The sequence below is a fragment of the Quercus lobata genome, chromosome 3, assembly GCF_001633185.2.
Source record: "Quercus lobata isolate SW786 chromosome 3, ValleyOak3.0 Primary Assembly, whole genome shotgun sequence".
In the NCBI taxonomy this organism is placed as follows: domain Eukaryota; kingdom Viridiplantae; phylum Streptophyta; class Magnoliopsida; order Fagales; family Fagaceae; genus Quercus; species Quercus lobata.
Window position 1 is genome coordinate 33,951,512 of NC_044906.1, and position 24,756 is coordinate 33,976,267.

The 24,756-nt window shown below is 45.8% G+C and overlaps 2 protein-coding genes across 2 annotated transcripts; one reads left to right on the forward strand and one right to left on the reverse strand.

The window, feature by feature from the left end:
• Positions 1 to 8,546: 8,546 nt before the first annotated feature.
• Positions 8,547 to 9,955, reverse strand: LOC115982714. Its single transcript, XM_031105406.1, has 3 exons — positions 9,945 to 9,955; positions 9,468 to 9,868; positions 8,547 to 9,388 (listed from the first exon to the last, which is right to left on the reverse strand). Exons 2-3 carry the CDS (start codon positions 9,864 to 9,866, stop codon positions 8,852 to 8,854), a joined length of 936 nt encoding a protein of 311 aa, XP_030961266.1. The 5' UTR covers positions 9,867 to 9,868; positions 9,945 to 9,955; the 3' UTR covers positions 8,547 to 8,851.
• Positions 9,956 to 10,042: 87 nt separating this feature from the next.
• LOC115980799 lies at positions 10,043 to 11,010 on the forward strand. The gene is made up of 2 exons (XM_031103012.1): positions 10,043 to 10,288; positions 10,368 to 11,010. Exons 1-2 carry the CDS (start codon positions 10,043 to 10,045, stop codon positions 10,902 to 10,904), a joined length of 783 nt encoding a protein of 260 aa, XP_030958872.1. The 3' UTR covers positions 10,905 to 11,010.
• The last annotated feature ends 13,746 nt before the right edge of the window (positions 11,011 to 24,756 follow it).

The following is a 24,756-nucleotide window of genomic DNA, read 5'->3' on the forward strand; positions in this document are numbered from 1 at the left end:
GAACCACAGACATGAAGCACCATAAAAAAATGTCATCATCGATGGATTATCACTTGAATCTCAATAACATTATTATTAATTCTTTATTTCGGAAACATTATTATTCATATAGAAGAATTTGATTTAATGCTATTACAATAGAAAGACAGCAAAAATTATCTTTGGAAAGTGGAACTTGTATTAGTTAGCATAGGTAAATTGTCGATTATGTTGATGTTTGAAAACTTTGTTCTAAATTAACTACATAGTTGATTGTACAAATAATGTGAATTATGAACATCTGCAATGAATCACGTTTATCAGAGTGACATCGATGTAGTGTCAACCAAAACCCCTCTAATGCTTATGAAAAGGCTTTGCTTTTAGGATAAACTCAACAAATTTTTTGAAAGCATACAACCTTTAAGTTCTCTTACCTCAATTGATGTATGGACTATGGAGCCCAATTTATTCTGGGCTCTAAAATGATTCCTAATTTTTAGCCATCATGTTGCCTTTCCTATCTACTAGGAGCCTTCACATGGCTAACCTGTACACTACGCTCAAGTTAATCCATTGTTGAAGTCCATCCCCCCAAGCCCCAAAACAGACCAAGCCCAAACATTTTGGGTCAACTTTTTGTGCATTCATGCGTATTAATAGCTTCGAATCCAATTTCACCCCGGTTCATATATTTATATTTCTCAAATTATTCTACGAACTTCATTGGTGTGTTTTTAAGATAATGAGGCCATGTTTGGTTAGAGTCATAACTAACTTCTCTAGGGGCCGACATTCATTTCAAATGTTTGGTTTCGATAACTAATAACGCAAGAAGTTGAGTTAGAGTTGTGGAAAATTATGAGATCTTTCTTTGTTTTCGAATTATGAAAATAATCTTATAATTTTGCTTGACTAAATGGGTCTCACCCACATGTATTGTCACTATCAAGTGCAAAACATTAATTGCACACCAATGGCTCTTTCATCACATGTATTAGTGTGTGTTTGGATTAAACTTAAAAAGTCAGTTTATTTTTACTAATTAGTTTATTTTTGTTATTATTTATAGATCTCATTGCACTTTTTGATATTATTTATGAGTTTTATTGTACTATTTCAATTAATTTTTACCTTTATCTACTTTATTTTCAACAAAAAAAAAATTCAATTTTAACAAAATAATCATATCCTAATTTGGCACTAAATTTTCAAAATAATGCAAAAATTGTGATTTACTATCACAATACAGTGGATGACAGGTTTGTAACTATCAACTCACAATGGGTGCTCAGCTTGCCTTGGGATTGAGGGCAATTGTTAGGTGACGAAGTTTAAGTTTTTGTTTTTTTTCAGGTGACGAAGTTGATTCTTGGAGAACATCGCAAAATCTCAAGTCAAAGAAAACAATCAAATTTGCGTGCGAATGGGATGTGAGTCATTATTACATGGAAGTACCGAGTACGGAAGTATTGCCCAGATTATTGCTAAGAATCCTATAATTTAACTAACTACTAATGTTTATAATTAAAAATTTTAGAGTTTAAATTTCTTACTTTATATTTATACTACCATTTTTTTATCATTAAACTATTTTTTTTTCCGCTTTCACATTTCTCTCTCATATTAATAGTCAAATCCTAATACAACTTATTTTTAAAATAAAAAATAAAATAAAACAATCACGAGTAAAAAGTGTAAACCCAAAAAATAAAAAATACAAAGTCTTATCTCACGCGCGAAGTACATGTAATGAGGATTGAAGATAGTAAAATTTAGTCTGATGGGCTTATCTTAATGGGCCTGACGGATGGGCACTGTTTGGCCTTTGTAAAGATGGGCCCACGCGCTCTGAAGGCCCATCGCACAGACATGGTAAGGGTCCATGATCCGAAATCTCTATTTGCCTAGAAAAGCCCTAAGATCCAATAAGGGAAATTGTATCAAAGTCCCACATTGGAAAGATCTGGAGGTTAAGAAGAAAAGCAACTCTCTACCACTATAAAAAGGAGTAATATTCACGCAAATCAAGGTAAGATGATTTGACCCTCTCAAACGCCTCAAAATAACTCAAGGGACGAATTCTGACTTGACCTTCGGAGGGCTTTTGGCCGGCGCCACACCGGTGCTCTCTAAGGGTTTTTCTTCCGTTTGTTCTTGTTGTGCAGGTTCGTTGACTCGCGAGTACGGTGTGACTTATTGGTGACAATTCTCAACGTCATCAGTTGGCGCCGTCTGTGGGAAACAGAGACGTATAGTACTCCCTAGATTCCCAGACAAAAGAGTTACATGGTACTCACTCGCTCAATGGCAACCACGAATGACGTTCAGGAAGAAGCCCCTACGACGGCCCTTGAGAGACAGGTCAGGACGCTCGCCGCAGCCGTGGAGCGCCTCACCAAGCAAAACCACGACCTACAAGAGCAGCTGAACCAAAAGAATGCCGCGGTCAATAACCAAGGAGCGGATCAAGAGGGGAACAGCGCCGAAAGGAGAAATCAGGACGGACCACAGGGGAGTAACGCCCCGAGCAAACCAGTACGACGGGACGTAAGCATCCCTTCCCCGACGGACACTGCTCCACAATCCATCATCGCGGAGATGCAGGCGATGAAGGAGCAGATGGATGTGATGATGAGCGCTCTCAAGGGGCGAGTGTCAAGTGATCTTGACGACCTTGTCAACAGGACTGACTCGCCATTCACGGCAGCCGTCAACTCCTTCCCCCTGCCAAGTAAGTTCCGTATGCCAAGTATGGATAGCTACGACGGAGTCAAGGACCCTCTAGATCACTTAGAGACCTTCAAGACCCTGATGCACCTTCAGGGAGTGGCAGACGCGATCATGTGCAGGGCCTTTCCTACAACCCTGAAGGGCGCAGCAAGGATTTGGTTCAGCCGGATAGCACCCAACTCCATCAGCACCTTCAAGGAGCTAAGCGCTCAATTTACTACGCATTTCATCGGAGGACATCGGTATAAGAAATCCACGGCTTGTTTAATGAATATCAAGCAACGGGAAGAGGAGACGTTAAGGGCCTACATATCACGCTTCAACAAAGAAGCACTCTCGATCGACGAAGCCGACGACAAGATATTGGTAGCAGCATTCACAAACGGGCTGAAGGGGGGTAAGTTTTTGTTCTCCCTATACAAAAACGACCCCAAGACCATGTCGGAGGTCCTTTACAGGGCCACCAAATATATGAACGCTGAAGACGCACTACTATCGCGAGAAGATAGACCCAAGAAAAGAGATAGACCGGAGGATTCCCGACAGGACCAGGGGCGGAAGAAAGGAAGGATGGGAGACCGAAGGGAGGACAGACGTCCAAAACCAATGAGCGGAAGGTTCGCAAATTTCACCCCGCTAAACGCGCCAATTGACCAAGTCCTAATGCAGATTAAGGACGAAGGGTCCCTGACGTTCCCAGGAAAGCTGAAGAGTGACCCCAGCAAAAGGTCCAGAGACAAATATTGCCGCTTTCATCGTGACCACGGCCACGACACGGCCGATTGCTACGACTTGAAGCAGCAAATCGAAGCACTTATCCGACAAGGGAAGCTGCAGAAGTTCGTCAACAAGGGGAGAACGGATCAACCCCCACAAGAACAACACCTCCGCCGAGAAAACGAGCGACCAAGACCCCCAATTGGAGACATAAGAATGATAGTCGGAGGGACTGCTGCGGCCGGATCGTCAAAGAAGGCTCGCAAAACATACCTTCGGATGGTACAGAATGTCCAGTTGACGAGCAGAGTGCCAAGGATAGCAAACGGAGAAGAACCTATTGTTGGGTTCACGGAAGAGGATGCACGGCGCCTACACCATCCACACGACGATGCCCTCGTCGTCAGCGTGCGGACAGGAGACTACAACGTGCACCGAGTGTTGATCGACAACGGCAGCTCGGCCGACATATTGTACTATCCGGCATTCCAGCAGATGAGGATTGACAGGGATCTGCTAATACCGACAGACGCCCCGCTCGTTGGTTTCGGGGGGAGTAAGGTATTCCCTCTGGGTTCGGTAACGTTACGGGTGACAGTAGGAGATTACCCCCAACACATCACCAGGAACGTGACATTCTTGGTGGTCGATTGCTCGTCCGCCTACAATGCTATCCTTGGACGACCTACGCTCAACTCGTGGAAGGCGGCAACATCAACTTACGCCCTAATGATCAGGTTCCCAACGGAGTATGGGGTAGGAGAGCTACGCGGAAGCCAAGTTGCCGCACGAGAATGCTACGTCGCTATGATGGAGATGCAAGACCAAATCCAGGCCTTGAACATAGAAGAGCACCGAACGGTGGCGGAACCAACAGAGAAGCTGGAGGAGATAACTCTTGACAGTTCCAATCCGGACAGAACAACCAAGATCGGAACGCTTGCCAAACCCGCAATCCGGCAAGAGCTCGTAGCTTTTCTGAGGAGCAATAAGGATGTGTTCGCCTGGAGCCATGACGATATGCCGGGAATCGATCCCTCCGTCATGGTACACAAATTGAATGTATTACCCTCATTTCCACCCGTCCGACAAAAGAAGAGAGTGTTCGCAACGGAACGAGACCAAGCAATAGCGGAGGAAGTCCGCAAACTCCAAGAGGCAAGCTTTATCAGGGAAGTCTACTATCCCGATTGGCTGGCGAATGTGGTAATGGTAAAGAAAGCGAGCGGTAAGTGGCGTATGTGCGTGGATTTCACGGATCTTAACAAAGCGTGCCCTAAAGATAGCTATCCCCTTCCAAGAGTCGACGTCCTAGTAGACTCGACGGCTCAACACCAATTATTAAGCTTCATGGACGCTTTCTCGGGTTATAATCAGATCCGCATGCTCGAGGCCGATCAGGAAAAGACTTCGTTCGTAACCAGCCAAGGACTATTCTGCTACAAAGTAATGCCATTCGGCCTGAAGAATGCGGGGGCAACATACCAAAGGCTAATGAACAAGATGTTCGCGAAGCAGATCGGGAGGAATGTTCAAGTCTATGTCGACGACATGCTGGTGAAGAGCCAGAAGGAGGAAGACCACCTCGAAGATCTTAAGGAGACGTTCGGTACGCTACGATCCTACAACATGAAACTTAATCCGGGAAAATGCGCATTCGGCGTAACGGCAGGGAAATTCCTAGGCTTCATGGTATCCCAGAGAGGGATTGAGGCTAACCCGGACAAAATCCGAGCCATACTAGAAATGGCACCCCCGCGAAATGTGAAGGAGATACAAAGCCTTAACGGCAAGGTAGCGGCGTTAAATAGATTCGTGTCGAGAGCCACGGACAAGTGCCTGCCCTTTTTCCGCACATTAAAGAAATCATTCGAGTGGACGGACGAGTGTCAGCGAGCGTTCGAGGAACTAAAGGCATACCTATCCTCACCACCCCTATTGAGTCCCTCGCAACCTGGCGAAGAACTTTTCCTCTACTTGGCTGTCTCCTCTGTCGCCGTCAGCGCTGCTTTGATTAGAGAAGAAGATAATGCACAGAAACCTGTATACTACGCCAGCCGGGCGCTCCGCGGCGCCGAAGAAAGATACCAACTTATGGAGAAACTCGCTTTCGCATTGATAACGGCTGCTCGCAAGCTCAAACATTACTTTCAAGCCCACACCGTGAACGTAATGACCGACAAGCCCTTGCGAAGGGCACTGAGTAATCCTGAAGCCGCAGGTCGACTGACACTGTGGGCAATAGAATTGAGTGAGTTTGATATCAAGTACCGTCCGCGTGTGGCCATTAAAGGACAAGCCGTAGCCGACTTCATAGCGGAGTTTACGCGTGACGAGGACAAGGGGGCAGAAGAACCACTCAAGTGGAGCATCTTCACCGACGGGTCATCCAATCGGCGAATTGGAGGGGCCGGCATAGTGTTGCTGTCGCCCGAAGGGGACAAGATCGAATGTATGGTCCGTCTCGACTTCCCCATTACCAACAACGAAGCAGAATACGAAGCGGTGGCGGCAGGACTCGACCTAGCCAAAGCCGCCGGAGCTGAAAGTGTGGCCGTCCATTGCGACTCTCAGGTCGTGACCAATCAAGTAAACGGAGACTACGAATGCAAGGGGGAAAGGTTGAAGAGATATCTTGATCAAGTGAGAACGAGAGTCAACGGACTAAAAGCGACGGTCGTCCAAATCCCCAGGGGAGAAAATGAGCTCGCCGACCGGCTAGCCAAAGCCGCCTCAGCAGAACATGTGATGACACCGGGTAATGTACTTTCCTTCGTTCAACTCTATCCACTAATAGACCCCGACAATATGCAGGAGATACGCTCCGAAAGAAACTGGACCACCCAGATAGCTTCATACCTGAAGGACGGGTTACTGCCACAAGAGAAGGAGGCAGCGAGGAAGCTGAAAGTCCAAGCGGCGAGATTCGTCTTGATAAGAGACGTTCTTTACAAGAGAGGATTCTCCCGCCCTTATCTAAGATGCCTCGGGGTTGAAGAGGCAGACTACGTAATGAGGGAAGTGCACGAAGGGATATGCGGGAATCACTCTGGATCGCGGTCGTTGGTGCACAAACTGGTACGAGCTGGGTATTACTGGCCGACCATGCAGAAGGATGCCGAGTCGTACGTTAAGAGCTGCGACAAATGCCAGAGGTTCAGCAATTTTATTGGACAGCCAGCTGAGGAACTGACCCCTATGACGGCTCCATGGCCGTTCGCACAATGGGGACTGGATATCATGGGACCCTTCCCAACTGCGGTAAGGCAGCTCAAGTTCTTGGTAGTGGGTATTGACTACTTCACAAAATGGGTAGAAGCGGAAGCCTTGGCCACCATTACAGAAAAGAACGTTAGAAGTTTTGTTTGGCGGTCCATCGTATGCAGGTTTGGTATTCCTAGAGTCCTTGTCTCGGATAACGGGAGGCAGTTCGACAACAGCCACTTCCGGGATTTTTGCACACAGCTGGGAATAAAAAACCACTACTCATCACCCGCCCATCCTCAGGCCAATGGCCAGGTTGAAGTCACGAACCGATCCCTGCTAAAGATTATCAAGACTCGGCTCGAGGGGGCAAAGGGAATATGGCCCGAAGAATTACCGAGCATACTGTGGGCGTACAGGACAACGGCGAGGACTCCGACAGGAGAGACGCCATTTCGACTGACATACGGGAATGAGGCGGTCATCCCCGCAGAAGTTGGCCTCACAAGTTACAGGGTTCACAACCATGACGAAGGCAGGAACGACGAATCAATGAGGCTACAGCTGGACCTGATAGATGAGGTAAGGTCGGCAGCGGAGCAAAGGATCGCAAGATACCAGGAACGCATGGCCAGACATTACAACTCCCGGGTCCGACACAGAGACTTCCAAGTAGGAGACCTCGTACTCAGGAGGGTCATGGGTGCAGCTAGAGACCCTACACAGGGAAAGCTCGGCCCCAACTGGGAAGGACCTTACCGAGTCACGGCATGGAAAAGGAAAGGAACATACCACTTGGAGACTACGGAGGGGGAGAAGCTACCGCATCCATGGAATGCGGAGCATTTGAGGAAATACTACCAGTGATAGTAACACGGCGAACGGCAACCAATTTTCCATTTGGCTTTTTATTATAACTATTTATAAGTTTTTTCTTTAACATGTGTTTCTCTTGCTACAATCCTGTCGTGCCTTTTTTAAGCCCAAGGGGGCAGGCACTTTTCCTTTACGCAATTAGATACCATTATAATCTTCTTCTACTTTGATGTCACTACAATTGTCCCCGAACTTAACGAATGCTAGTTTAAAGTCCAAAAATTGGACGGATCACCAAAACGGTGAGAGTAATACAAGTCCAAAAGTGGACGGATCACCAAAACGGTGAGAATTCTACATATCCACAAAGTGGACGGATCACCAAAACGGTGAGAGTAATACAAGTCCAAAAGTGGACGGATCACCAAAACGGTGAGAATTCTACATGTCCACAAAGTGGACGGATCACCAAAACGGTGAGAACAGTACAAGTCCAAAAGTGGACGGATCACCCAAAACGGTGAGAAATTCTAAAAGTCCATAAATTGGACGGATCACCCAAAACGGTGAGTAAATTCTACAAGTCCGTAAAGTGGACGGTATATGCGCCATAATGTGGACGGGTAACCAAAACGGCGAATAAAATTATCCATAAAGTGGACGGATCACCAAAACGGTGAGTAGTTATACAAGTCCACAAATTGGACGGTGTAGCCTCCACAAAGTGGACGGATCACAAAGACGGTGAGAATTATGCAAGTCCATAAATTAGACGGTGTATCCGCCACAAAGTGGACGGATCACCGCAATTCAACACTTCCACAAATTGGACGGTGTACTCCTCAAAGTGGACGGATCACCCAAAACGTTTAATAATTCTACATGTCCATAAAGTGGACGGATCACCAAGACGGTGATAATTATACAAGTCCATAATTTAGACGGTATCAGTCTCAAAGCGAACGGATCACCGTAATTAAAATTAGAGATATTTACGCACCTAAAACGGTGAATAATTCTACATGTCCGAAAAGCGGACGGACCTACAAAACGTTTAGTAATACTACGTGTTTGTAAAATGGACGGTATAGCAAAAACGGTGAATAAATTACGTACATACATAAAGCAGACGGCTCTAAAACGCCCACAAGGTGGACGGACAACATGACGATATAAGTCAGCTTCAATAGTTTAGCTTATAAGTGGACGGATCAACAGACGAGCTTGTGCAAATTAAAATTCAAAATAAAAGTAGACGGAGAAAATCCTTAACGGATACAGATCACGAAAAGACAATGAATGAAAAGCATTGTTCAGTACAAATGAAACTTCAACCAAACCGTCTACAAATTATTAACAATACATAAAAAGGGAGACGGATCCTCATCAACAATTATATGGGTTACTCTGCTTTATTGGGGTCGACAACAGCGACCTCATTCGGCATAGCGGACTCTCCGTCACCCTGAGCTGCCTCTTCTCCAAAGAGATCCTCCGTATTTTCGGAGGCGACGGGTAGAGCAGACGTCTGACCTTGATCAGTTAGTGTTATCATGGACAAGTCCAGATCTGGGTAGGCCTTCTTCACCTGACGGAGCGAATCGTCGAAGCCTTGAAGGAACGATCCTGCCAGCTCCTTCAGCAAAGACTCGGAGTTGCGATATTCGCTGACGGCGTCATCCCTTGCATGACGGAGTTTTTTCTTCAGATCCTTCACCTCGTCTGCTTTAACCTTCAAGGCCTTCCCAGCCTCCTCCGTCCTCTGTTCAAGTTCTTCTCTCGTCTTCTCAGAGAGTTCGAACTTCTGCTCCATCGTGGCCTTCCACTTGTGCAGCTGGCTAAGCTCCTCTTCCGTCTGCCCAAGTTTTGACCGTACCCGTTCCAGAGCCGCTTCACGGTTGAGGCAGCGGTCCATCAAGCCCTTCATCATAACCAAGGACTGAAATAGACAAAATTAGAAGTGTCAAAAATGAAACTAGGGAGTGGACGGACATAAACTGAAGGATAAGGAAAGTTACCTGTCCGACGGCAAATAACCCCGTCTCCCCCATCACCTCCGTCGAATGATTCCCAAGATCCTCATAATCCTCTGCAGAAAGTATGGACGTAAGCTTCTCCAAAGCGAACTTCGAGTCCTCACGGAGAAGGGGAGGGGGCTTCTCCCCGCTGACGGGTGGAGCATGCATTAGGCCCTTACCGGCCCCTTGTTTAACTTGGGTGACGGCCTTAGGGCCCTCAGCCATCAAGCCCACCACGGGCTCCATTGACACCTTTGGCTGCTTGAGTGGACGGTCGGACTTTGGTGGCTGCTTCCTCTTACCCGATGACCCCGGCACACTGGGAACAACGATCTCACCCGTCTTCTTTTGCTCGACGGCTAGAGATTTTATCATTGCCCTTCTCTTGGCGTCGTCCATTTCTGCAATACAGGACGGATGATGATATTTTTTCAAAAATAAAATTTCAATTTCAAGGGTAAAAGTAGACGGACTCACGTTTGTGTATTCTTTCGTTGTTCCCAGTGGCCGGGGTCATCGGGTCAAGACCGCAGCAACCCAGTGTATTGTCTCCACTCAAGCAGCCAAAGGTGTCAATGGAGCCCGTGGTGGGCTTGATGGCTGAGGGCCCTAAGGCCGTCACCCAAGTTAAACAAGGGGCCGGTAAGGGCCTAATGCATGCTCCACCGGTCAGCGGGGAGAAGCCCCCTCCCCTTCTCCGTGAGGACTCGAAGTTCGCTTTGGAGAAGCTTACGTCCATACTTTCTGCAGAGGATTATGAGGATCTTGGGAATCATTCGACGGAGGTGATGGGGGAGACGGGGTTATTTGCCGTCGGACAGGTAACTTTCCTTATCCTTCAGTTTATGTCCGTCCACTCCCTAGTTTCATTTTTGACACTTCTAATTTTGTCTATTTCAGTCCTTGGTTATGATGAAGGGCTTGATGGACCGCTGCCTCAACCGTGAAGCGGCTCTGGAACGGGTACGGTCAAAACTTGGGCAGACGGAAGAGGAGCTTGGCCAGCTGCACAAGTGGAAGGCCACGATGGAGCAGAAGTTTGCACTCTCTGAGAAGACGAGAGAAGAGCTTGAACAGAGGACGGAGGAGGCTGGGAAGGCCTTGAAGGTTAGAGCAGACGAGGTGAAGGATCTGAAGAAAAAACTCCGTCATGCAAGGGATGACGCCGTCAGCGAATATCGCAACTCCGAGTCTTTGTTGAAGGAGCTGGCAGGATCGTTCCTTCAAGGCTTCGACGATTCGCTCCGTCAGGTGAAGAAGGCCTACCCAGATCTGGACTTGTCCATGATAACACTAACTGATCAAGGTCAGACGTCTGCTCTACCCGTCGCCTCCGAAAATACGGAGGATCTCTTTGGAGAAGAGGCAGCTCAGGGTGACGGAGAGTCCGCTATGCCGAATGAGGTCGCTGTTGTCGACCCCAATAAAGCAGAGTAACCCATATAATTGTTGATGAGGATCCGTCTCCCTTTTTATGTATTGTTAATAACTTGTAGACGGTTTGGTTGAAGTTTCATTTGTACTGAACAATGCTTTTCATTCATTGTCTTTTCGTGATCTGTATCCGTTAAGGATTTTCTCCGTCTACTTTTATTTTGAATTTTAATTTGCACAAGCTCGTCTGTTGATCCGTCCACTTATAAGCTAAACTATTGAAGCTGACTTATATCGTCATGTTGTCCGTCCACCTTGTGGGCGTTTTAGAGCCGTCTGCTTTATGTATGTACGTAATTTATTCACCGTTTTTGCTATACCGTCCATTTTACAAACACGTAGTATTACTAAACGTTTTGTAGGTCCGTCCGTCGGACATGTAGTCACCGTTTTAGGTGCGTAAATATCTCTAATTTTAATTACGGTGATCCGTTCGCTTTGAGACTGATACCGTCTAAATTATAGTATAATTATCACCGTCTTGGTGATCCGTCCACTTTATGGACATGTAGTTTTGGGTGATCCGTCCACTTTGAGGAGTCACCGTCCAATTTGTGATCCGTCCACTTTGTGGCGGATACACCGTCTAATTTATGGACTTGCATAATTCTCACCGTCTTTGTGATCCGTCCACTTTGTGGAGGCTACACCGTCCAATTTGTGGACTTGTATAACTACTCACCGTTTTGGTGATCCGTCCACATTATGACGCATATACCGTCCACTTTCCGGACTTGTAGAATTTACTCACCGGACTTGTGGACTTGTATTATTCTCACCGTCTTGTGATCCGTCCATTTATGGACTTGTAGAATTTCTCACCGTTTTGGGTGATCCGTCCACTTTTGGCTGTATTATTCTCACCGTTTGGTGATCCGTCCACTTTTGGACATGTAGTTCTCACCGTTTTGGTGACTTTGCGGACATGTAGAATTCTCACCGTTTTGGTGATCCGTCTACTTTGTGGACATGTAGAATTCTCACCGTTTTGGTGATCCGTCCACATTATGGACTTTAAACTAGCATTCGTTAAGTTCGAGGACAATTGTAGTGACATCAAAGTAGAAGAAGATTATAATGGTATCTAATTGCGTAAAGGAAAAGTGCCTGCCCCCTTGGGCTTAAAAAAGGCACGACAGGATTGTAGCAAGAGAAACACATGTTAAAGAAAAAACTTATAAATAGTTAATAAAAAGCCAAATGGAAAATTGGTTGCCGTTCGCCGTGTTACTATCACTGGTAGTATTTCCTCAAATGCTCCGCATTCCATGGATGCGGTAGCTTCTCCCCCTCCGTAGTCTCCAAGTGGTATGTTCCTTTCCTTTTCCATGCCGTGACTCGGTAAGGTCCTTCCCAGTTGGGGCCGAGCTTTCCCTGTGTAGGGTCTCTAGCTGCACCCATGACCCTCCTGAGTACGAGGTCTCCTACTTGGAAGTCTCTGTGTCGGACCCGGGAGTTGTAATGTCTGGCCATGCGTTCCTGGTATCTTGCGATCCTTTGCTCCGCTGCCGACCTTACCTTCATCTATCAGGTCCAGCTGTAGCCTCATTGATTCGTCGTTCCTGCCTTCGTCATGGTTGTGAACCCTGTAACTTGTGAGGCCAACTTCTGCGGGGATGACCGCCTCATTCCCGTATGTCAGTCGAAATGGCGTCTCTCCTGTCGGAGTCCTCGCCGTTGTCCTGTACGCCCACAGTATGCTCGGTAATTCTTCGGGCCATATTCCCTTTGCCCCCTCGAGCCGAGTCTTGATAATCTTTAGCAGGGATCGGTTCGTGACTTCAACCTGGCCATTGGCCTGAGGATGGGCGGGTGATGAGTAGTGGTTTTTTATTCCCAGCTGTGTGCAAAAATCCCGGAAGTGGCTGTTGTCGAACTGCCTCCCGTTATCCGAGACAAGGACTCTAGGAATACCAAACCTGCATACGATGGACCGCCAAACAAAACTTCTAACGTTCTTTTCTGTAATGGTGGCCAAGGCTTCCGCTTCTACCCATTTTGTGAAGTAGTCAATACCCACTACCAAGAACTTGAGCTGCCTTACCGCAGTTGGGAAGGGTCCCATGATATCCAGTCCCCATTGTGCGAACGGCCATGGAGCCGTCATAGGGGTCAGTTCCTCAGCTGGCTGTCCGATAACATTGCTGAACCTCTGGCATTTGTCGCAGCTCTTAACGTACGACTCGGCATCCTTCTGCATGGTTGGCCAGTAATACCCAGCTCGTACCAGTTTGTGCACCAACGACCGCGACCCAGAGTGATTCCCGCATATCCCTTCGTGCACTTCCCTCATTACGTAGTCTGCCTCTTCAACCCCGAGGCATCTTAGATAAGGGCGGGAGAATCCTCTCTTGTAAAGAACGTCTTTTATCAGGACGAATCTCGCCGCTTGGACTTTCAGCTTCCTCGCTGCCTCCTTCTCTTGTGGCAGTAACCCGTCCTTCAGGTATGAAGCTATCTGGGTGGTCCAGTTTCTTTCGGAGCGTATCTCCTGCATATTGTCGGGGTCTATTAGTGGAAAGAGTTGAACGAAGGAAAGTACATTACCCGGTGTCATCACATGTTCTGCTGAGGCGGCTTTGGCTAGCCGGTCGGCGAGCTCATTTTCTCCCCTGGGGATTTGGACGACCGTCGCTTTTAGTCCGTTGACTCTCGTTCTCACTTGATCAAGATATCTCTTCAACCTTTCCCCCTTGCATTCGTAGTCTCCGTTTACTTGATTGGTCACGACCTGAGAGTCGCAATGGACGGCCACACTTTCAGCTCCGGCGGCTTTGGCTAGGTCGAGTCCTGCCGCCACCGCTTCGTATTCTGCTTCGTTGTTGGTAATGGGGAAGTCGAGACGGACCATACATTCGATCTTGTCCCCTTCGGGCGACAGCAACACTATGCCGGCCCCTCCAATTCGCCGATTGGATGACCCGTCGGTGAAGATGCTCCACTTGAGTGGTTCTTCTGCCCCCTTGTCCTCGTCACGCGTAAACTCCGCTATGAAGTCGGCTACGGCTTGTCCTTTAATGGCCACACGCGGACGGTACTTGATATCAAACTCACTCAATTCTATTGCCCACAGTGTCAGTCGACCTGCGGCTTCAGGATTACTCAGTGCCCTTCGCAAGGGCTTGTCGGTCATTACGTTCACGGTGTGGGCTTGAAAGTAACGTTTGAGCTTGCGAGCAGCCGTTATCAATGCGAAAGCGAGTTTCTCCATAAGTTGGTATCTTTCTTCGGCGCCGCGGAGCGCCCGGCTGGCGTAGTATACAGGTTTCTGTGCATTATCTTCTTCTCTAATCAAAGCAGCGCTGACGGCGACAGAGGAGACAGCCAAGTAGAGGAAAAGTTCTTCGCCAGGTTGCGAGGGACTCAATAGGGGTGGTGAGGATAGGTATGCCTTTAGTTCCTCGAACGCTCGCTGACACTCGTCCGTCCACTCGAATGATTTCTTTAATGTGCGGAAAAAGGGCAGGCACTTGTCCGTGGCTCTCGACACGAATCTATTTAACGCCGCTACCTTGCCGTTAAGGCTTTGTATCTCCTTCACATTTCGCGGGGGTGCCATTTCTAGTATGGCTCGGATTTTGTCCGGGTTAGCCTCAATCCCTCTCTGGGATACCATGAAGCCTAGGAATTTGCCTGCCGTTACGCCGAATGCGCATTTTCCCGGATTAAGTTTCATGTTGTAGGATCGTAGCGTACCGAACGTCTCCTTAAGATCTTCGAGGTGGTCTTCCTCCTTCTGGCTCTTCACCAGCATGTCGTCGACATAGACTTGAACATTCCTCCCGATCTGCTTCGCGAACATCTTGTTCATTAGCCTTTGGTATGTTGCCCCCGCATTCTTCAGGACGAATGGCATTACTTTGTAGCAGAATAGTCCTTGGCTGGTTACGAACGAAGTCTTTTCCTGATCGGCCTCGAGCATGCGGATCTGATTATAACCCGAGAAAGCGTCCATGAAGCTTAATAATTGGTGTTGAGCCGTCGAGTCTACTAGGACGTCGACTCTTGGAAGGGGATAGCTATCTTTAGGGCACGCTTTGTTAAGATCCGTGAAATCCACGCACATACGCCATTTACCGCTCGCTTTCTTTACCATTACCACATTCGCCAGCCAATCGGGATAGTAGACTTCCCTGATAAAGCTTGCCTCTTGGAGTTTGCGGACTTCCTCCGCTATTGCTTGGTCTCGTTCCGTTGCGAACACTCTCTTCTTTTGTCGGACGGGTGGAAATGAGGGTAATACATTCAATTTGTGTACCATGACGGAGGGATCGATTCCCGGCATATCGTCATGGCTCCAGGCGAACACATCCTTATTGCTCCTCAGAAAAGCTACGAGCTCTTGACGGTTTGCGGGTTTGGCAAGCGTTCCGATCTTGGTTGTTCTGTCCGGATTGGAACTGTCAAGAGTTATCTCCTCCAGCTTCTCTGTTGGTTCCGCCACCGTTCGGTGCTCTTCTATGTTCAAGGCCTGGATTTGGTCTTGCATCTCCATCATAGCGACGTAGCATTCTCGTGCGGCAACTTGGCTTCCGCGTAGCTCTCCTACCCCATACTCCGTTGGGAACCTAATCATTAGGGCGTAAGTTGATGTTGCCGCCTTCCACGAGTTGAGCGTAGGTCGTCCAAGGATAGCATTGTAGGCGGACGAGCAATCGACCACCAAGAATGTCACGTTCCTGGTGATGTGTTGGGGGTAATCTCCTACTGTCACCCGTAACGTTACCGAACCCAGAGGGAATACCTTACTCCCCCCGAAACCAACGAGCGGGGCGTCTGTCGGTATTAGCAGATCCCTGTCAATCCTCATCTGCTGGAATGCCGGATAGTACAATATGTCGGCCGAGCTGCCGTTGTCGATCAACACTCGGTGCACGTTGTAGTCTCCCGTCCGCACGCTGACGACGAGGGCATCGTCGTGTGGATGGTGTAGGCGCCGTGCATCCTCTTCCGTGAACCCAACAATAGGTTCTTCTCCGTTTGCTATCCTTGGCACTCTGCTCGTCAACTGGACATTCTGTACCATCCGAAGGTATGTTTTGCGAGCCTTCTTTGACGATCCGGCCGCAGTAGTCCCTCCGACTATCATTCTTATGTCTCCAATTGGGGGTCTTGGTCGCTCGTTTTCTCGGCGGAGGTGTTGTTCTTGTGGGGGTTGATCCGTTCTCCCCTTGTTGACGAACTTCTGCAGCTTCCCTTGTCGGATAAGTGCTTCGATTTGCTGCTTCAAGTCGTAGCAATCGGCCGTATCGTGGCCGTGGTCACGATGAAAGCGGCAATATTTGTCTCTGGACCTTTTGCTGGGGTCACTCTTCAGCTTTCCTGGGAACGTCAGGGACCCTTCGTCCTTAATCTGCATTAGGACTTGATCAATTGGTGCGTTGAGCGGGGTGAAATTTGCGAACCTTCCGCTCATTGGTTTTGGACGTCTGTCCTCCCTTCGGTCTCCCATCCTTCCTTTCTTCCGCCCCTGGTCCTGTCGGGAATCCTCCGGTCTGTCTCTTTTCTTGGGTCTATCTTCTCGCGATAGCAGTGCGTCTTCAGCGTTCATATATTTGGTGGCCCTGTAAAGGACCTCCGACATGGTCTTGGGGTCGTTTTTGTATAGTGAGAACAAAAACTTACCCCCCTTCAGCCCGTTTGTGAATGCTGCTACCAATATCTTGTCGTCGGCTTCGTCGATCGAGAGTGCTTCTTTGTTGAAGCGTGATATGTAGGCCCTTAACGTCTCCTCTTCCCGTTGCTTGATATTCATTAAACAAGCCGTGGATTTCTTATACCGATGTCCTCCGATGAAATGCGTAGTAAATTGAGCGCTTAGCTCCTTGAAGGTGCTGATGGAGTTGGGTGCTATCCGGCTGAACCAAATCCTTGCTGCGCCCTTCAGGGTTGTAGGAAAGGCCCTGCACATGATCGCGTCTGCCACTCCCTGAAGGTGCATCAGGGTCTTGAAGGTCTCTAAGTGATCTAGAGGGTCCTTGACTCTGTCGTAGCTATCCATACTTGGCATACGGAACTTACTTGGCAGGGGGAAGGAGTTGACGGCTGCCGTGAATGGCGAGTCAGTCCGGTTGACAAGGTCGTCGAGATCACTTGACACTCTCCCCTTGAGAGCGCTCATCATCACATCCATCTGCTCCTTCATCGCCTGCATCTCCGCGATGATGGATTGTGGAGCAGTGTCCGTCGGGGAAGGGATGCTTACGTCCCGTCGTACTGGTTTGCTCGGGGCGTTACTCTCCTGTGGTCCGTCCTGATTTCTCCTTTCGGCGCTGTTCCCCTCTTGATCCGCTCCTTGGTTATTGACCGCGGCATTCTTTTGGTTCAGCTGCTCTTGCAGGTCGTGGTTTTGCTTGGTGAGGCGCTCCACGGCTGCGGCGAGCGTCCTGACCTGTCTCTCAAGGGCCGTCGTAGGGGCTTCTTCCTGAACGTCATTCGTGGTTGCCATTGAGCGAGTGAGTACCATGTAACTCTTTTGTCTGGGAATCTAGGGAGTACTATACGTCTCTGTTTCCCACAGACGGCGCCAACTGATGACGTTGAGAATTGTCACCAATAAGTCACACCGTACTCGCGAGTCAACGAACCTGCACAACAAGAACAAACGGAAGAAAAACCCTTAGAGAGCACCGGTGTGGCGCCGGCCAAAAGCCCTCCAAAGGTCAAGTCAGAATTCGTCCCTTGAGTTATTTTGAGGCGTTTGAGAGGGTCAAATCATCTTACCTTGATTTGCGTGAATATTACTCCTTTTTATAGTGGTAGAGAGTTGCTTTTCTTCTTAACCTCCAGATCTTTCCAATGTGGGACTTTGATACAATTTCCCTTATTGGATCTTAGGGCTTTTCTAGGCAAATAGAGATTTCGGATCATGGGCCCTTACCATGTCTGTGCGATGGGCCATCAGAGCGCGTGGGCCCATCTTTACAAAGGTCCAAACAGTGCCCATCCGTCAGGCCCATTAAGATAAGCCCATCAGACTAAATTTTACTATCTTCAGATACTATGACTAGAGGATGGATGCACCGGTGGTATAGGGGACATCAATTGAGAAACAGTGGCTTGAGGCTAGAATACATGAAGCAATCACCAATGGTAGTTGTATTCAGCCACGAACAATAGTTCAAGGATGATGACAGTGATGACTATAAGAGAGTGACACCTTTTTTCTAAAGAACTCTGTTAAGGATAGCATGATGAGAGCCAGAAGACATTGGCAAAAAATGTTGTCATTAATTGTGAGGTGAGCGATGGAGTTTGGTGGTGATTCCTTAAGTGGTGTGTAGATCAACTTTAGATCTATCAAATGGTGTGGTTTATGACTCAAAAAGATGCTCAGAAGGCCTAGATCTTCAAAGGGAAGTGCCTGAACAATGATGTGAGAGAGAGAGAGAGAGAGAGAGAGAGAGAGCACAGAAATTAATGTGATTTGGCATGACATCCAATGCTCACAATAGAAAGCCTTTAACGAATATAATATTGTTATATTGAATTATTTTTTTCAATAAAACCAATACATGATATATGATATGCTAAAACGAATGCAGATCTTAAGAAAAAAGAGAAGTTGCATAAACAATGTGAAAGAACCACTAGACAAAGGCTTTATTCGAGAAAGCATTAGCCCTTGTAGTTCTAGCCCTCCCAAACCTTTAAAAAAGAGGGTTCTTGGGGGATGTGTGTTGACAGCATAGCCATCAACAAGATCACCATCAAATACAGTTTTCTCCAAGATGATTTGAGGAGTGGCTACCACTATATTAGAATCGAACCTAAGGATGAATAGAAGACAATCTTCAAGACTCAATATGGTCTTAATTTTAAATGACTGGCCCATTTGGACTAACCAATGCCCTTAGTACATTCATGAGAGTGATGGCATAGATGAGCAATTATTAGGAGTCATTGTTATGGTCTAGTTTCATAACATCTTGGTGTACAAGGACTTGGAGGACCACTTGATGCATTGTAGAATGGGAATATGACTTACTACCCTGGCTACATGTTGAAAGATGGCTTCCTTTTCAAAGGTGTGTAGCTATGTTTTTAAGTGTTCTTTGAGAAAGAAGTTAATAATGAAGCGGCATAACTTGATGAACTTTGGAAGAGACAAGATATTAGAGCTGCTGTAGGAGGAATAATATTGGCCTAAAATGTCAAAAGAATGTTATTAGAAGGCATGTTAAAAATGCCATGTGTGCCAAAAGGTGCAAAGAGACAACCGCCAATGCTAGAATTTACATTCCTCTTCCTGTTCCTTCTAGTGTTAGGATTATACACTACAAAAAAACACGGTCTATTGCGGTAGATTCAAACCGCTGCTAAAAACACTTAAACCACCGCTAAAGGCACATATATTTGATCATGGTAGTAATTGAAGATACTCAAAGATGGCTCAGTCATCCCTTTGCAAGAATACTGTGAATGCTTCTCACATTGTTGAATTCTTCTATAGAGAAGTCTACAAGTTCCATAGGAGTGCCCTCTTCAATTGTATCAGATAGGGAAGCATAGTTCCTAGCTTATTTTTAGAAAACATTGTGAAGGAAGATTGACACTGAACTAAGTTATAGCACATCTTTCCATTCACAAACAGAGGATCAAACTAAGGTAGTGAATAAAATTATGGCAACTTGCTAAGATATTTGATTAGTGAGAATCCAAGGGGCTAGGAAAGCATTCTCCTTTTGGAAAAAATTGCTTATAAATCCTCTGTCAACAGGACAATCGAAGCTACACCCTCTGAAATGGTGCGTGGAGCAAGGCCTTTAAGTAATCTGGACTTCACTCCTTTGCCACACTTTCAAAAGACTAGTGCGAAAGAAGCTGAGATGACAGAGTTCATATAGAAGGAGGAGGATTGAAGCAACCAATGATAGATACAATGCAACAGTTGACAAGCACAAAAGACAGGTTGTTTCAAGGCTGGGGATCTAGATTAGGCTGTATTGTCTGATGAAAGGAAGCTTGAAGGGGTTTATATGAAGCTCAATGACATGAAGACCTCGTTATAGATTCTTCAGAAAGTGAATGACAATACACTCAAATATTGCTACCACATCAGCTTTGCATCTACAACATTTTTAATGTCAAGCACCTACTACCTTACCATAGAGAGGGTTCCTGCTCTTACAGAAACCAAACTTGTGGGCAAGTTTCTCTTTAGTGGGAGAGTCATGATATTGTGCACTTGCTGGCAGCTTAGTCATGGTACAACCCATAATGCTAATTTGCTAGCAACTTGTGTTAAAGCTGCATGCCAGATTTATTACCTTTCTTGTTAAATTACCGATTCTTCCACAAACTTAAGGTATTAAAAAATGATAAACTTAATCATTCAACCACATACTTTTAACATTCTCCCTCGTGTATGGGCTCAAACTTCCTTTTAATAGGTTAAGTCATATGTGGGATTTTAAATGGAAGGCAGAGTGGAGGAGACATGGATTAAATTCAGGATCTCCTTCTTTGATATATAGCATATTAAATTATTATTTGTTCTAAAAGCTTATGCATAATTGTATTACTCTTGAACACAAAGCCTTGCCACGTGTGTAAAAATTCAATTAGCTAATATGTTAGTTAATTCAGTTAGTTTGTTAGCTGTTGGTTGATTGTTACTTTTTATAGTTAATTACTTCCATGATCTGTCACTATAAATAGCAAGAGTTTAAATGGCCTAGTCTTGTAAATAGGTTTTTGATGATTTCTAATTGATTGCGTATAAGTGGGTATCAAATTTTGAGAGTTTTTCTCCATGAGTTTGTTAGTCTTGCATTCTCGATTATACAACTTAGTTTTCAAAGCTTTAGGTCTCGTTTGGTACACCCACTCAAACACAAGTTTTCAGTTTTTAAACAACATTACACGTATTTTCATACACTTTTTCACCTACTTGTATTTCCATACATATTATCAAACACATGTTTTCAGTTTTTAAGTGTATGTACTAAACACCCCCTTAGTTTGACTTTTTGACTATAAAATGCATCCTTACTTAATGAATTTTGCATCACTTGGCAATGCTCCTATTTTCTCATGATTTTAGATATTAAGGTCAAATGAATAGTAGCTTATGTTCCACCTTAAAAATTTTCACTTATAGCAAACCAAAAATGCCCTAAAAAATTACCTATATATTCACTTAAGTGTCTCCAACTTATTGCATTGTTCTTACTATTTACGAGTATCATGTGAGTCACCTACTTACTTTATTTAACTTTTTACCTTTTATTTAAGGGCTTATGTTGGTGCTTCCAAGATAAGCAACCTTAGACAAAAGCCACCTATATGGAAATTACCATAGTTTAGCATGAGAAAAGGGGGAAGGGGCAAGGCCCAACAAATTTTAAAATTTTGTATATTTTATATATTACAACTTTTTTAAATATTAGTTACTAAGCCAATGGCCTTGTAGCAAAGTGGCACTCGGATTCCTTTGTAATCTCTTGCTCGGGAGTTCTATCCCCCGCACTTACCTAGCAAAAAAAAAAAAAAAATAGTTACCAAGATTATGTACTGATCCCCAAAAAATAAAGAGATGGCCATTCCAAAAAAGAATTGATAAGCTAATTCGATGGTTTAGAAGAAAAAAAAAATAGTTGTACAAATGGCTCAAGAGAGTGTGCCGAGGATGAATGCGTCCTTGGCTAGACAAAGCCGAGGTCCTAAGAAATGGTCTATCAATGAGAGTGATGATCCCGGAAATTCAGTTGGAGCGGACAAGCATTGCAAAGACTTCAGATAGGAAGGAGTCCTAAAATATCTTATGAGAAAGCTGCTGCCTCCGCATTAAATGCACTGCAGCTAATTCTCTGGCCGCATTAATGTGGAGGTGATGCCTGAACAATGGATTTTAGCCTTACAGTTACTACATAAGGACTTATGGGGAGTGCTGATGGAACAAGTATCCACACCGACTGTCTGGCATGCATGTGGAAGGTGGAGATGAAAAGGAAAGATAGTATAAAAGGAGAAGGAGTGAGTGAGAAGGGGGAATTGGAAAAATCAGGAAAGAAATACTGTAGCAATCTAGAACCAGACTTGTAACATTATCTAAGAACATTATATAAGAACTAGTGTCCTCGGACTTCTTCGAGGACGTTTTTTCTTCAGTTTACACTTGTGTATTTTCTTTCTTTTGTCATCAAACCTACCTAACTTGTTGTTTGGTTAACTAAAGCCCATTTTTCTAACACATTCTCTACAAATTCATTGTTTTGGGCTTTTTAGGCCTAAGTCCATTCATACCTTAGGCTAGGATATCAAATCAGGTCCTTACAATTGGCGCTGTATGTGGGGATTATTGGTGCGATAGTAAGTTTAACGTTCAACAATGGTAGGTTCAGGTCCAAACCAAGCAGAATCCATGGGGTCTCAACGTCAAGATCATTTCCGTGAACTTGAGCGAAGGAGAGACCGAGAGGGAAGTGTACATACTACCCACATCAATAAGAGTCAATATTGGAGTAAAAGCCATGTCTCTTATGAGGAGAATGCCAGAAACATGCAGAAGGAGATTGAACACCTAAAGAAGAGCTTGCACCATGAACGGCGAAAGCGAGCTCCATCTCATTCTGACTTTTCTTCTGATGGTGAAAAGGATTGTAGCTATAGGTGCAGATCAAGGACTCCTTCTAGCGAGTCTTTCTCATATGATAAGGACTATCATCACGAGTGCCGAAACAGAAATTCGTCCTTGGAAGGTCTGGGAAATGATGCTATAAGCAAAGCACTCAACCAAATTTCCAGGTCACCTTTCACGCGTTGGATTGAGAGAAGGAGACTCCTCTGGTGGTTTGCACAGCTCACGTTCACCATGTATAATGGCAGAACAGACCCTGTGGAGTATGTTAGCCACTTCAATCAAAGGATGGCTGTGCATTCCAAGAATGAAGCCTTGATATGCAAAGTATTCCCATCCAGCCTGAGGCCTGTAATGATGAGGTGGTTTGGCGGTCTGAAGGTAGGTTCTATTGATTTCTTTAAGGAACTCACCCAAGCGTTCAGGTCCCACTTTATTACATGCAACAAGGTTCCTTGACCTTTGGCTTCTTTGTTATCTTTGTCCATGAGAGAAGTTGAAACCCTGAAAACATATTCGGACAGATATTGAGAGATGTTCAACGAGATAAATGGTGATTTTGACGATGTAGCCATCAATACTTTCAAGCTCGGCCTACCTGCCGAGCATGGTTTAAGGAAGTCTTTGACTGGGAAGCCTATTACCAATATACGCCAGCTCATAGATCAGATTGACAAGTATAAGAGGGTTAAAGAAGACCAGCAGCAAGTTAAGGGGAAGGGCAAGGTTATCTCTCAGGAGAGGAGGGATTTCAGGTCGGACCATTACCATAATAATAAAACCCGAAGAGATTTTGCTGGGCAGTTTGAGCTTACAGCTCTCAAGTGGTGAGCACTATATTCAGAGAACCGATACATCAAGTTTTTGAGAAGATCAAGAACGAGCCATACTTCAAATGGCTAAACAAGATGAGTGGAGACCCTTTGAGGTGCAACCAAAGCCTTCATTGCCTGTATCACCAAGAAGGGGACATACCACCAAGGACTGCCGAACGCTGTGGAACCATCTGGAGCAACTAGTGAAAGAAGGGAGGTTACAACAATTTCTATATCGACCCAATGGACAAGGAGACCAGTCAAGGACAGGGGCTCAAGGGAATGCTCCTCCGAGGCCCCTGTTAGGTACAATTAATGTCATCTTTGCCGCACCTGAGAAAACTGGTTCTCACCCTACCAGGGTGATGTCCGTAGCTAGATTACTAGCTGAGGACTCCAACTTCGAGCCGAAGAGGGCTAGACTAGAAATCTCTTTCGCTGAGTTTCTCAGACGAAGACAAAATTGGAACCATACAACCACATGATGACGCTTTGGTGGTCACCCTCAGAATAAGGGGGTATAATGTGAAAAGGGTAATGGTGGATCAGGGCAGTTATGTAGAAGTCATATATCCTGACTTGTACAGAGAACTAAACTTAAAACCTAAAGACCTGACAACCTACGATTCGCCTCTGGTAAGTTTTGATGGGAAGCTTCTTACCCCAAAGGGCCAGATTAGGTTGCCCGTATAAGCCGGCTCAGAGGTAGTGGAAGTGGACTTCATAGTAGTGAATACATACTCCCCTTACACGGCCATTGTGGCTAGACCCTGGCTTTATACTTTGGGTGCTATTTCTTCAACTCTGCATTAGAAGATGAAGTGGCCAAATGTGAAGATTTAGAGAAATTCACTGTAGGTGATGATCCGGAAAAGTTTTTTTAGGTTGAGGCTCAGCTACCACCACAAGAGAAAGAGGAGTTAGTGATATTTCTCAAGGAGAACGTTGATGTATTCGCTTGGAATGCTTGTGAAGCTCCAGGGGTGAATCCATGCTTCATCTGCCATCATCTGAATGTCAATCCATCTGTCACCCCCAGGAAACAACCACCTTGGCATTCGTCCAAGGAACACTCAAATGCTGTAAAAGACAAGGTGATGAAACTTAAGCAGGCTGGGGCTATTAAAGAGGTCTTTTACCTTGAATGGTTAGCTAATACCGTAGTGGTAAAGAAGAAGACTGGGAAGTGACGCGTATGTGTATATTTCACAGACTTGAACAAAGCCTGCCCAAAGGACCCTTTCCCTATGCCTCAAATTAACCAACTGGTGGAGGAGGTGGGAGCTTTGTCTGTGCTGACTTTTCGGGAGCATCCTTCCCCTGTTGGGATTCTAGTAATTCTTGTAGGGTCGACCTTTGCTTCCGTTGAATCCCCATCTTGTCTGATGAGGTAACTGCTCCTTCAATGTCATTGAATTGGAGTTGGAAAAATTGGCCGAGGTCACTGGTTGTTGTCACA

Bases quoted from the DNA above. Each gene is read 5' to 3' on its own strand.
- LOC115980799 (XM_031103012.1), top strand. From the start codon at position 10,043: ATGGAGCCCGTGGTGGGCTTGATGGCTGAGGGCCCTAAGGCCGTCACC. The intron at 10,289-10,367 runs GTAACTTTCCTT...TGTCTATTTCAG, and splicing joins GGTTATTTGCCGTCGGACAG to TCCTTGGTTATGATGAAGGG.
- LOC115982714 (XM_031105406.1), bottom strand. From the start codon at position 9,866: ATGGACGACGCCAAGAGAAGGGCAATGATAAAATCTCTAGCCGTCGAG. The intron at 9,389-9,467 runs GTAACTTTCCTT...TGTCTATTTCAG, and splicing joins GGTTATTTGCCGTCGGACAG to TCCTTGGTTATGATGAAGGG.